Raw genomic sequence first — 13,800 nt, 5'->3', positions numbered from 1 at the left:
CATCTGAAGTCTAGGTGTTTTTGTTTTTTTTCCATCATAAAAATACAGAGGCTAGTGGTCCAAAAGGAGGCTTAAAGCCAGAATAAAGAATTCGAGTTCAGTTATTGTTAATATACCCCTATAGAATTATATAATTGAGCAATTTGACTTGTAGACTTCTTGTAGACCTCAGTTTGACTTAGAGTCCAATTTATTCTGAGGTCCTTTGGTCGCCCTGAACCATGTTTCCTGGTCATTTGCAGTGTTCATACTGGGTTAGAGATTATAATGAATGGAATTATTAGAACCAGTTTCACATCCACATGTTCTGCGAAGGGTGCCCGCGATGATACCACAACCCAAATGTGGTATTTTTCCATCTGTGAGGCGCCCGGTATGTTTTTTTTTTACGATTTTTTGATATATTAAAGCAATACTAAACTAAGTACTTAATAAATCCTTTCTGTAGTCCCTCTGGGGGTAATACAAGTGCTAATGGGATGATCGGGGGGTCTTCCATCTCCCCCTGGTGTCTCTGGCCAGAAAACCACAATTGCAACTTTGCTGCCTTACGGGTCGGAGGCCCCAATACACACTAATGGAATCATGAAATAGAAGCTAACAGGCTGACAGGCAAAGCTGTCCCTCTCCCTCTTTGTCTTTTCTGTCAGCGTAGTATTTATTCTCACGGACAATTAAAAAGTTAAAAAACGCAACATGCTACGACACATTAGTAGTTACTCAGTTGTGCTTTAAGAGTACAGATACTTCATTGTAATATTATTCATGTAGAAGAATAAAAAAGACAAAAAAAAGTTACTTAAGTGCATGTACTTGAGTAAATGTAAGTGAGTATTTACCCACTTCTGTGTATAGATAACATATTGAAGGCTTTACGGTAAAATGGGGAGCATGGAGAGAGCGAGGTTGGGTTGTGTGATGTACATGCTACCATTTTTTTCACGTTTGATTCCATTTCAATAATGATTGAGCCTTTGTTTGCTTTTATCCTTCGAGCCCTCATAATCTAGACCTTTAAAAATATTTAAAATAATGTCACTAATCACTCGTATGCAGGAGCTTAATGTGCTGCACGAATCTACATGTTCAAACGTTTCTCTTCTCCCCGTCTCGTCACCTCTCGTCACTGTCGGCCCGTGTCCAGCGCATTGTCCCCCCCCCCCCTCCCCGCTTTTGTCTTTGCCTCATTAAAACCCGTCCGTCCGTGTCCACTCGCTCGTGTGCTGTAGACGCTTAGTCACAAAAAAAAAACCCGCTGGGTCCCTCTGTGTCCCCTCTATGCGCCCCTCTCCCCCCCTCAGTTCCCCCCTCTCTCTCTCCCTGCTTGTGGCTTAGTGCTTATATCAGCATTCCTCCTGACAACAAATTTGATATGGCCCGTGTATTGGATTAACATAAGAATGAGTGCGAGTGTGGGAGCCCGTTTGGAGCGGCGCGCTGTTGTGTGTAAGGACCGGGTTAGTGGCTCCTCCGGGACCTGTACATTAGATTTACATCAGAAAGAGGGCTTTGTGCGGCCCGAGACTGCGGCGGTGAATGAATAACGTCTCGTATCGATCAGCCCTGCACCTCTGTGTCAAACTGCGGGCCTTATAGCTGTATATGTGTTTTGTATTGTCGCTTTTTCAAACACGGCCGGCCAGACGCATTTTTCAGTCTGGTCAATGCGCCAGACATCTGTTTGGAAATTTCGAATCAATATTATTGCGCACAATTGCTAGACACGGTTGTTGGTATTTACGTGACATATATGTTGGTTCATAAGGCACCTTTCGCCCATCCGTGGGTCTGAATAGGGCTGTTGCTATGGCAATTAACATGTGTGTTATGTTCATATGTGTAGACCTTGTAGAGATTTATGTTCTCTGCATTTGATCAATCATTCATCCAGTGGCTCAGAGCAACCTGTCAGGACGAGTGGGCGGCCACAGTGCAGTGTCCAGGGAGAGCCAGCCCTTGAGCCCCTGAGCCAGGATCCTGGTCAGTAGGGTTGTCAAAGAAATCTATTACTCGGTACTAAATTGACACTAAAAGTTGTATTGAGGCTAAATATTAATTTGAGCAGGTATCGATGCTTTCTCTCATTTTCTTTGCTTCATTTTTATCACGTTCAGAGCAGCCCCTCCCCCTGCTGCTCAGCCGCCACGGCCGATGCAGTTAGTGCCGTGTATCGCAAAACTTTCTCGAATCAAGTTCTAAAACTACATGCATCCGATATCATAATGTGTGATGCGACTGCTGCCAGGGCATGATGAAAGGAGCAGGCGTTTTGATGAAACTGTAGAATTAGCGAGTGCCGCTCATGTTAGCTTCGCCTCCCATTCATTACTATGGCTTAGCTCAGCCTAGCCACTGCCATTCATTTACATCAGTTTGCATTGGATATTAGGGCGTTTTTCTCAATAAATTCTCAACAAAATTTAATTATATCAATATATGTATATGATATGTATATGTACAGTGGGGAAAAAAAGTATTTGGCCAAAATCCAATACAATGTCTATGTGAAACTGACCAAATACTTTTTTCCCCACTGTATATATCATGTACAGTTACATGTTTACAATTTGTATTTGACTTTATTTGGAGGCATTTTAATGCTTTAAAGGAACAGGCCACCATTTTTTCATACTGAGATATGTTCTTGCCTGAGCTTAGACGAGTTGATACGTACCTGTCTGGTCTTTGTGCGTGCCCTCAGTCACGCAAAACGACCAAAGATGTTGTTAGCATTTGGCCTCTCCCAATGTATCCCTATAGCTCCAAACGGGGGTGAAATTGGAAGCTGCCACGCTCTTCCACGGGCACAAAGACCAGACAGGTACGCATCAACTCGTCTAAGCTCAGGTAAGAACACATCTCAGTATGGAAAAACGGTGGCCTGTTCTTTAAATAAATGCACTGTTATGAACCTAAAAGTGACTGTTCACTGTTGAAGGTGACACAGACTGTTTTGACATGATGGTCATGGGCCAAATCCAGTCTGTGAATACTTTATATTGTAGGTTACATCACCTAGAACAGTATAAGTATTAACTATAAATATTGCAGCTGAAGAATTCAAGATTCTTCAAGAACATAGTTGAACCCAATTAACTAATTGAGTTGAGTGTTTTGCAATGTAGATAATGCAGTGCAGAAGGAAAAAGAGAACCAAATATGGTATATATTGAAAGTGGGATTTTTTATTTATTTTTATGCTGTGGTATCGAAATCGGTATCGAGTATAGATGTTTTTTGTTTCAGTATGAAGATCATGTTTTATTGAGAACTTTTAGTATCGTGACAACACTAATCATGTTTGTTTTAGTGGAGGTATTAGCCTCCTGTGCACGCCTTGTGTGGGAAACAGTGGCAGCCATAGCGAACATGTGGAAAACCTGGACTGGGTATCGAACACGGGATCTTTAAAATAGTTTTCACCACAGTGCGGCCAATTCAGAACACACTGTATTCTATCATTTTTCATCTTTTGAATGGTCAAAATCCCTCGAGATGAGATATGGAAATCATACGAAAAATGACGTCTCTGAAACCCACCCTCACAATGTAATGTGACAGAGAAAAGGGCCACGGCTTATGCATTATTGTGCTTTCAGCTCGTCCCGCTCCTTTTTGTTCCATATTCGATTCTTCTTCACATGAATAAATAAAATAAATTCATTATTGCACCCTTCACACGATCTTCACAATATTTTGGCTGCCACATATTCAAAGTATTCACTACGTGTCTGTCGTACCAACAGAAATGTGCCCCGAAGCTGGATTACATAACTGAACCCCCCTCCAATACAGAATGAGCAGACAAAAGGAGCTCGACAGGCAGACGCGTTCAGTATCGGCGCATAAACTTGTATCGGGTCATACCATATCCACTAGTCTTTGTTCTTGCCACTTTCCCGTGTTACAGGCAGAAACAATAGATTGCATAACATCGGAGCTTGACTTCAGTATGACTTTGTTATTGCTGTTTTTTTTTGTACTTGGACAGAAGGAAGTACAACATAGTGACTCAAAACATGTGCAGCACAGTGACTCTCAAACGGGACGGCGGAAGCTACATTTGAGCTTCATGACAACTGAAATAAATAATAATTAAAGCCCGTCCAGAAAGAGACAAACATTTAAAAAGTATTTCAGTGTCGGAACAAATCACCAAACCGCTCTCTTCTGCACTTACTATTTATTTTGTGAGCAATTTAAGGAAGCTGAGATTTGTTCTGTGAAGTAAAAAGTGATGCACTTTCTTCCCACTCTTACTGAGACTGGTGTTTTCTCTTTTATGTAGGTTGAAATATTGGGACGCCCGAGGCAGCGATATGTTTGCTAAAGTCTGAACGAATTCATTCAGTCAAAACAGTGTCGGATAATGAGAAGAAGCCGAGGCACTCTGAATTTGCAAGTTGGCAAATTGAGAGAGATTCAGAAGATTGTGTTTGAAAAGCAAATTGGTTATTGTTTCCTTCCATCATGTGCTTGAAAATAACAGAATGGTAAAGCCTCAAAATCAAAGCGATATTGCCTGTTTTTCAAAAGTTAGATGTGAAAGGATTTATATTATGGTCAAGTCATTCGGGTAACTCTTGTCAATTCTAATGTTTTTTTTTTCCAAAACTTTCACCATGACCTCGACCTACCTGTTTGATACGTGATTGCGTTTGTTTACCATCTGCATGTTGCTCACTGCAGCTTAACATTTCACCGTGCTTGTGTATTCTTTTATGTTTAGGCTTATTCTAGAACTTTTGGATTCCCTCTTGTGCAGCCGTTTTCAGTTTGATCTCCCCGGGTCGTTCCCGCGGTCACACTCGGCTCGCCCGCATTAACTCCGCGTCAGTCCTGCCTCTCCCGCAACAGACGTCCGACAGCATTTAGCCACTGAAGCAGAGCCCTTGACTGTGACAGAACGCCCCCCCCTCCCACCCCCTGCGGCACCCCTATTATTATGCGCGGGGCATATGCTGCTCACGAGTGCAGTGTGTGCCGCTCGCTGTAAGCCGTTGGTCGTTGTAGCCGCTCGGTGCCATCTGTCCCAGTGTAAACCAAGAGCCAGGTGCGCCTACTGTAGCCCCTCGCAGCGGGGACAGGACAAACGGGACGGGGGCGAGAGACAGAGGAAGGGGGGGGGCAGTGTCACGCCTCATCCTCTCTATGAGGCGTTTGTGTGTGCGCTCGGGCCCCTGTACCGTACACCATTCTCCTCCTCTGGGACTACACAGCAGCTGGAGCAGCCAACAGCCGCTTCTCCAGTTTTTTGTTCCAGGAATCAGCCTTTTGAAACGGCCGAGGGATTAGACCCAACAGGCGAGCGTTTCAATCACAGACCAAACATTGAACAAAGGAAATGCCGCAGAGAAATGGCCCGAACGCGTATTACTTTACTTACATTTGCCTGTTTGATTAACAAAGTATCTCGACGCTTAAAGTCAGTAAGTAAGTGCTTTATTTGCAATTGTAAAACGAAATTGTGTTCAGGCGTTGGGTTAGTCCTGAGCCGCTGGGACTGAGGCCGGCTGCCTTCAGCGCTCCTCCGAATCGGTGCTGCGCCTCCTGGGTTTGTCCCTGTCTCAGAGCGTGGTGTCCTGCACTGGTCATCTCCTTGCCTGGCCTGCCAGACACTCCTCCTTTCTGTACAAAAGAAGAACCGTCTGGACAGCTCCTCGCAGCCCATCATTTCACGATTTTAGCCACATCGGTCCAATCACGCACCGAGAGGCGGGACTTCATTCCCCCGTCACCACACTCTACCAAAACAGTAGAGACGGCGTGCGCGGCGAGTGACGATGTTTTCTTCTGCTCTTTCGTCTGTTTTAAATCATTTGAAAAAAAAATGAATCCCTAAAACTGGAGCACAAAACAGCGTTCAAAGCGTTTCTTGTAAAAAAGGACGTTTTTGGAAAGGCTTCCTGCCGCTTGTTGCTGCGACATATCTAGCGTTGCTCTGATTGGTTGATGCCATCTGTCAATCACGCCCACCGGGAAATCGTCATGATCATGCTTGCTCTCAGACTACATGTCTTTGAAATATCTATGAAAAAGCATGTAGTTTGGCAGACCAGGGAAGTCATCTCCTCCACTTCCTCCTTCCTTTTCCTCCTGCACAGCTCCCTCCGCTCCACAACAGTCATTCACCATCTTCTGGGAAGAGCGTTGCAGATGAATAAAACCCGTCTTATTCTCCAGTGAACGAACATTAGCCAGAACAATCGTAGGGATAGAAGATTTGTGTAGCCGAGCTGTGAGTCTTGCCTGGATACCTCCCTGTATGTCCCTTTTTTGTTTCCGGTAGTGCCTCTTGTGACGCCTCCACTGTGCCGTGGTGTGGGGAGCCCTTGGTGCCTCTTCAGTGTTTCAGAAGAAGAAATATATAGGTCTCAAATGTCTTTAGCCCATAAGCTAGCTGTTTGGAACTAATCATACTCTAGGATTGCCTTTTTAGTTCCTCCGGACAACATTGACTTGTTATGAGAAGGAATTGGTTGATTGTTGATCATATTTTTTTTTTTGAAAGCATTATACACTCAATAAAATAGCTTTTAGTTTTTTTTTTCTATATCTGTCAATGTCTTGTCAGATCCTATGGCTAAAACATACATATACAAACACCGGCCGATATCATGGAACTTTAAAGTACCTACTAAACATAAATATATCAGCCCTATGCCCCAATAAAGCACCCCCATACTGTCACACATAGGATTATAGACGAGACATTTGGAAATATCGGCAGAAAATATTGGCTGTGCATATCGGTATTGGCCAATAAAAATCCCCCAAAATTGGCATCAGCCTTAGAAAACCCCATATCAGTCGACGTCTACCTGTAACAGCATAAAAAAAGCATTCAATAGGCAAAAACAACCCTAATTCTATTTATCTGAACCCACACTTTCACTCGTCTTGTCCTCAGGTGATCAGCAGTGACCCGTACTGGGTGCCCACCACGGAGGAGGAGTACCTGCACTTCGGGGAGAAGGCCGACTCTGCCAACCAGGCACTCAAATACATGAACGCCGTCCGCCGGCGCAAAGGCCTGTACGTGGAGGAGAAGACCGTGGAGCATGCGGAGAAGCAGAGGACTCTCGGCAAAAACAAGTGAACGAAGCTTGACAACATTCACTGAAGGACAATGAGCTGCTTTTTTGACTAATCTCTGTACTGTACAAAATACACATTGCCTCTAAGAATGTACAATTAATTCACCCCTCTTTAGTATATAATAAATTGGTTATTTTGATGCTTAATTCGCTGTCATTTTGCTTCCAAGGACCACAGCACAACAGAAAGTAGATTAGAAATATGTATTAGACGAGATAAATTGAAAAGATGATGAGGGCCAGAATCCTTGATACCAGAAGATGATCTGATGACTCAGGGTGATGTCAGACTCAGGGTGAGGGCCCCGTCTCCGTGGAGACAGGAGAAACCTGAAAGGAGGGAGGGGAGGCTGGGGTCAAGAGAATACGCAACCAACAGAGGTGTATGAACTTTCAGGTTTAAATACACTGCTGTGGAAAACTCACTTTACGCTGCAAGATGAAAATACAGGATGAAGAACTTCAACCTCTAAGTTTGGCAAATAAGCCACAGTGTTTTAGACTCATCGCGTAGCGCTCAATCTGGCTTTTGCCAGGTTAGCTGTGAACAGGGCCGCTGTGCCCCTTCGATGACGCAGATCACCACTTTCTCCCTTTCTTACAGATAAAGCAGCTCGGATTGCCTTAGATTTGAGATTTTATTATTCAGTATTCAGTGAGTAGTTAAGGCATGTCCTGAGCAGCATTTTATCAGGGGTATATTTTCATATGCCCCTGATAAATAGAAATGTAACTAACTAGTGTTGTACATTTCTACATTTTAATGTAAAAAAAAAAGAACAAATCAACAAACAAGTCAATGTTTAAAGAAAATCAACACTTGGTATCAAGGGTATGCACTAGATGGGTGTCAGCACAAATTAAACATACCAAAAAGGTCAAGATTTTCTACTGGATTGAGGGAAAGAGTCCTTAACACAAAGTAAGCATACCTCTTCTAATAATCCAGAACTCATGTGCGTGTGCTTTTTTTATCTTTATGATAAAAACATTGACTTAAAAGTTTGTGAGAACATTGTGGTAAATACAGATGTCACTGGACAGGTCAAAAATAACATGTGTTTTGTTCTCAGAAAGCACAAGTCCCGACATGCCCCTGGCACAGCTCCTCCTCTGCTCTGCGTGAATGCAAAAAAAAAAAAAAAACTGTGTGTTTTGAGGAAAATGACATGAGCCTGACCTTCTCCTCCTGCTCACGGCCTCACAGAGAAACCCGAGCTCGGCGGTGTTTTATCAGAGAGTGCCGGAGCCGGGGGAAACACGAGAGCCCAAAGACACACAGTCAAAGCCGAGAGGGGCTGACAGACGAGGGCCCATGTGTCCATTTGTCACAGTGCGTTCCTTTATAGAGAGTAGACAACAAAGAAAACATTTAAACTGGGGGTGTGATGTAAAGTTGACATTTCAGAGCTCGTTTTTTACCATGTGGTTCAATAACATACCTGCAGCTGTGACACATATCTTTGAGTAATCTTTGAATCTTCTTCAGTTCTTAGCATCACAGCGACGGCTCCCAAAGACCTCCTCCTGAGGTCCTTACGTATCCAGGAAATGCTTTCCCCGCCTCTCGACCCCGTGCTAAGCTTAGTCCTTTCACCGCGAAGTAAAATCAATCGCCATAGCTTCACTGCAGCCGCATGGACTATGTTTTTCTCTTTTTTTCTCTTTGTTGAAACAGCTGCACAGCGAAGGGGAGGAAGTGGAGGGGCTTACAGTGAGTTTGCGTGAAAATGCGGAAATGAAACAACATTTTTTATTCTGTTTACGCCGTTTTAGATCAACATTACATCATTTTCTAACCAACACAGTGTGATGAAAATGTAGTGATCGGCTTTACGATCTTCTGGGATCAGTTCAAAAGACTGGCTTTTTTTAATATTAAATTTGAATAACGCCAGCCGCATAACTTAATATACACAATCAATACAACTTTTTTTTATTAAAATCATCTACAATGGGACTAATATTTACTTTGAAAAACGTGTTGTTCGGGGGGATTTCTGGGTAAAATTGACTGAAAAAAAGAACTGGCTCTTTTCACAACTCAGATCCGGTTGTTCACCTAAAAGAGCCGGTCAAAAGAGCCGGTCGCTCATGACGTCACATCACTATTACCAAATTTCATTTCATTTAGAATTTCATATAACATCGAAGTTCTGTACTTTCCAAGGTTTGAATGACCCCTAATCCAAAGCTTTTCAAGTAACTCAAGTACTCATTCTCCCCTGGGGCCAGGACTCCCCGGAAAATGAGTTTCTGAAAACTCCGTGGGACTTTCCAGGTTGTAATACAGGATAATTTTTTTTTTTTTAAAACACAGAAATGGGCAATACTATAACATGTTTCTGTCAATAAAACCCATATGCTTTGAGCGAACTAATCCTATGGTGTAAGTATTGTTTACTCAAAAGTTAGTACCTCGTGACTACCCTCCTCTCCTTCGGGTCCAAGGGTCAGGGGTCACGCACACAGCTGCAGAAAACACACCCTCGGGAAGTGACTCACATGACGAAGAGGTTTTCTAAGAGATCCCCCCCCCCCCCCCCCCCCCCCCCATACACCTCCTCCTGGCCCCTTATTCAGAGCAACGGATTGGGGAAAGCTATGGAAAAGTGTGGGCTTTTGTGATATAGCAAGGATCTGTTGAGCTAAATATGCAGTTTTTAACATTGATCACCTATAACTAGGGCTGCTCGATTATTGAAAAAATTATAATCACGATTATTTTAGTCATAATTGAAATCACGATTATTTGTTGCCTTTAAAAAAAAAAGTATTTATTTTCTTTATATATGTATTAAATGATTAAATTAAATTAAAATTATTATAAAAAACGATGCTGAATATTTTCTGTTTTCTGAACAGTCATAAAAGTACAAATGATTTCAAGTTTGCCTCGATTAAGGAGAGGTCTCTGTTTCACAGCTGCCCCCTGCTGGCCAGCCCTCACACCTGCACAAGCAAACTGAGCAGCGCGGCTTGATGACATCATCACACATCGCTGTTTGTTTTTATGGCACGTGAAATGTGAAGGGAAAATAATCCCAGCGCCATTAAATAATGCAAGACTGCTTTGCAAAAATGTGAAGAAAAAAATATGTATATATATTGTTTTTTTCGATTATGCTAATTTTATAATCGTTTAGTGTAATAATCGAAATTGTAATCGAATTTAGATTAATCGCACAGCCCTACCTATAACGAATATGAATTCACTTAATGTTGATATTGTTTATTATAGACATGGTATTCCTTGTTCTCCATGTATTTTTGTCCAATTTCAGTCAATTTTAGGCCTGGTTTCGTGCTGTTTTTAGACATTTTCACTAACACGGTGTGAAAATCTGAGCGTCAGACTTCTCTCTTCCCTCTCTCTTTCTTTCACCATCTCTCTCTCTCTCTTGTGTTTGCTGCGAGCTGGACTTTGTGTGTTGTTCTTGCTCTCACGGCTCATTTAGGAACCAGACAAGTGTGAAGAGAGGCCCGAGGATAGACCGGTACCTCGGCACTCGGACACAACACCAAAACACGGCACATTTCGAAAAGTACTTCAAACTGTGTCACCGTTTTAGGACAGACCAGAGCCGGGTTAGTGGCGCGGTTCCTTTTTAGTTTAATCGCATTTACCCAGAGTCACCTTTTCAATAAACTGTTCAAATTGTTCTTCTGAAAGTCGAAGGGAGTCTGGGTGCAAAGTTGGCGGTTTGGGTCGCGCTCCCACCCGTTCATTTTGTCGATGTGTCCTTTGCCGAGGCACATCTTCACCCACTTTGCCTCCACTGTCTGAGTGCACTCGCGGATTATTATATTGAGATTGTGAGAGCGAAAGAGTTTGTGGTTTCTCGGGCACAGAATGGAGGTAAAAATGTCAATTTATTAAACCGTTAAGCCACGCCGAAGAGCCTTGCCGAGAGCCCTCTTCTCTTTTTTTTATGTTATAGGTTCATGAGAGCAGATCAGTCCTTCAGTGTTTTTATTTTTACCTTCCTGCTGACAAGGAGAGAGTGGACGCTCGGGGACAGCTACTCATCTGATGCTTCACTGTTGGACACTTGGACAGTACATGCGGTACGTACTCGACTGTTCCACTGCTGGTTTCAAATCCTTTCTTCTTCACTGTGAGGCCACTGTAGGCCACTTAATAATACTAAAATGATTGTTGGATTTCAAAAAGCAGATGGTAATAGTTAGGTTTTTGTGCCTTTCCTTCTTCACACGTAAGTGGCTTATTTGTATTATACAATTGTACAACGAAATTGCGTCGTTCAAATGTTGGGTTGGTCCTGAGCCGTTGCGATTCTGCGGGCCATCACTGTGGGCCAACATGACCAGCACCTCCCTCCGCCCCTGCCACTCCATCTCCTCCTCCTCATCTTCATCTTTGTCCTCCTCCTTCTCCCCTGGCTCTGACTCCATTCTTCCCCTGAGGGTCGCCTGTGAAACTCCGCCATCCAGTTTATTCTCCAGTGAACGTACATTAGCCTGAACAATAGTGATGGAAGGCTTGTGCGGCTTTGCTGCGAGTCTTGCCCGGATACCTCTTCGTTTGCCCCATTTTTGTTTGTGCCTTTTCTGACGCCTCCACTGTGCTGCCGGTGTGGGGGCTCTTGGTCCCGCCTCAGTGTTTCAGAAGAATGAATCTGTTCATTTGTCGGTTTCAAATGCTGCTCAAGGACCTTTAGATCCTCAGCGAGCTTTTCGTTGCATCTGTGTCTGCATTAAAGGGACTATACGGAGTTTAAACATGTTAAAACGAAGTCTTTTCCCCCTACATGTTCCAGCAATGTCCTAACGTGTAGAATGAGCCCAGACCTGTTCACCACAACTGCCTCTAAAATCCTGCACTGTCACTCAAAAAGCTGTTACTTTGGGTCCGTAGTGACATCATGCACGAGCTTAATATAGAACCTGCAGTTACGGCCCTAGAGGTCATAAGCGCCACTGCAGGTGTCGTAGCAAGTTTTGCACTTTTATTTTTACTCATTAAAGCAGTACTAAGTAACGTGTTTACCTTAATAAATCCTTTCCGTAGTCCCTGTGGGGGTAATACAAGTGTTAATGGGATGATTGGAGGGTCTTTCATCTCCCCCTGGGGTCTCTGACCAGAAAACCATGTTTGCAACTTGACTGCCACCGGACCGGAGCCACCAATACACACTAATGGAATCACGAAGAAGAAGCTAACATGCTAACGGGCAAAGCTAACTGCGGGCTAACGTCACTTTAAACAGTATTTACAGCCCAGTTTGAGTGAAAAAAATATTTCCATTGTATAATTGGATGCACAGTAACCCTCTCTCCCTTCGCCTTTCCTGTCAGTGTAGTATTTACTCTCCAAGACAATTAATAAGTTAAAAAATCGTAACTTGCTACTACACAGGCCCCCCAATCATCCCATTAACACTTGTATTACCCCCAGAGCAACTACGGAAAGGATTTATTAAGGTAAACAAGTTCACTAGTACTGCTTTAAATCTATAAAATAGTCAACCTGAGAACACTAATACATTGGCAAGGTGGGTTTAGTGATTTGTCCAAGACCAAGACCAGTTTACAAAAGACTGTGGTTAAATACCGTACGCTCTAAACTAGGAGTATATCAGGTCTAAAGGAGGACTAAAGGTGCTGGTCCGGGCATGTTATCAGACCACCAAACGTCCGGTTTGTGGGTTCAGTGATGTGATTTTGAAGCCGTTCGTCGCACCTGAGTTTTGCCTGATGCCACTTTTCTCTGAGACAAATTGCCCCCTTCTCCCCGTGGGTCCGTCTGCTGCTCTATGAGTTTTCCTGGTGACACAGATTTGTCCGAGAAACAAAAATAAATGTAGAAATGTAGCACCGTTTTAGGGGCATTCGCAATCAGCGGAGGGGCACTTCAGCTCCCCCCCCTCAGCGTGAGCTCTCCGACAGGAAATCAGGCTTCACGAACCGACTCCCGAGTAATCAGTGGGTCAAGAGCGTATGATATAGACTTCCTTAAAACAATGATGCAAGTAGACCTGAAAACCTGCCACTCGTGTGATATACCCCATGTCAAATTAGTTTAGTCCAATATAGTAAAACATAATTACAAAGCCTTTTCATCTACATAGTGTGATCAAGCTCAGGCTATTTGATGCATCACTACTAAGTTTAGATCCACTTTGCCGGCTGGATGTTAAACGCCACAGCTAACAATTTAATATGTACTTTCTCTCTCTTTCCTTGTTTGTGAACAGAAGGAAAAAACAGGTAGAGCGCCTTTAATGGAGTGTCAAGAAAAGTCTGACAAAACAAAATGCTCCTTAAGTGTCAAGTTTATGTTCCTAATTGAGGCTGCTACTGCTACTGCAATAACAAAGTACAGCTGGAGCTGAGCTGATGGTAAGGCATGTTTATTTATACCACGCATTTCATGCACAATGTAACTCAATGCTTGCTGTAATTTGTGTCCCATCGAGTTCACCTATTCCCATTTGAAGATGCTACTGTGTGAACACAAAGCTTTTAACGTTTCTCCACTTATATTCCAGCCTTTATTTGACAAAGACTAAACATAAGGGGTTGTTTTTTGTAGCTTCTGACCATTAGCCTGCTCCGTACTCAAGTATAGCAGCATTCATAATACACACACATATTTACATACCCTTCAGTACAAAAGTCAAAGAGCTACTTGAGTTGATTGGGGCGAGTACATTCATATGAGGCTTCATTCACACTTTTC

At 43.1% G+C, this 13,800-nt stretch overlaps 1 protein-coding gene across 1 annotated transcript in view; it reads left to right on the top strand.

Annotated features, from left to right (window-relative positions):
* Positions 1-7,420, top strand: part of efl1 (elongation factor like GTPase 1) — a 139,667-nt gene extending 132,247 nt beyond the window's left edge. Inside the window, exon 23 of the mRNA XM_079555021.1 lies at positions 6,911-7,420. Coding sequence (XP_079411147.1) covers positions 6,911-7,099 — 189 coding nt within the window. The 3' untranslated portion in view covers positions 7,100-7,420. The remainder of the gene's footprint in view (positions 1-6,910) is intronic.
* Positions 7,421-13,800: the final 6,380 nt, after the last annotated feature.

Source organism: Gobius niger (assembly GCF_951799975.1).
Source record: "Gobius niger genome assembly, chromosome: 4".
NCBI classification, from domain to species: domain Eukaryota; kingdom Metazoa; phylum Chordata; class Actinopteri; order Gobiiformes; family Gobiidae; genus Gobius; species Gobius niger.
This window is presented reverse-complemented; position numbering and strand designations above follow the sequence as displayed.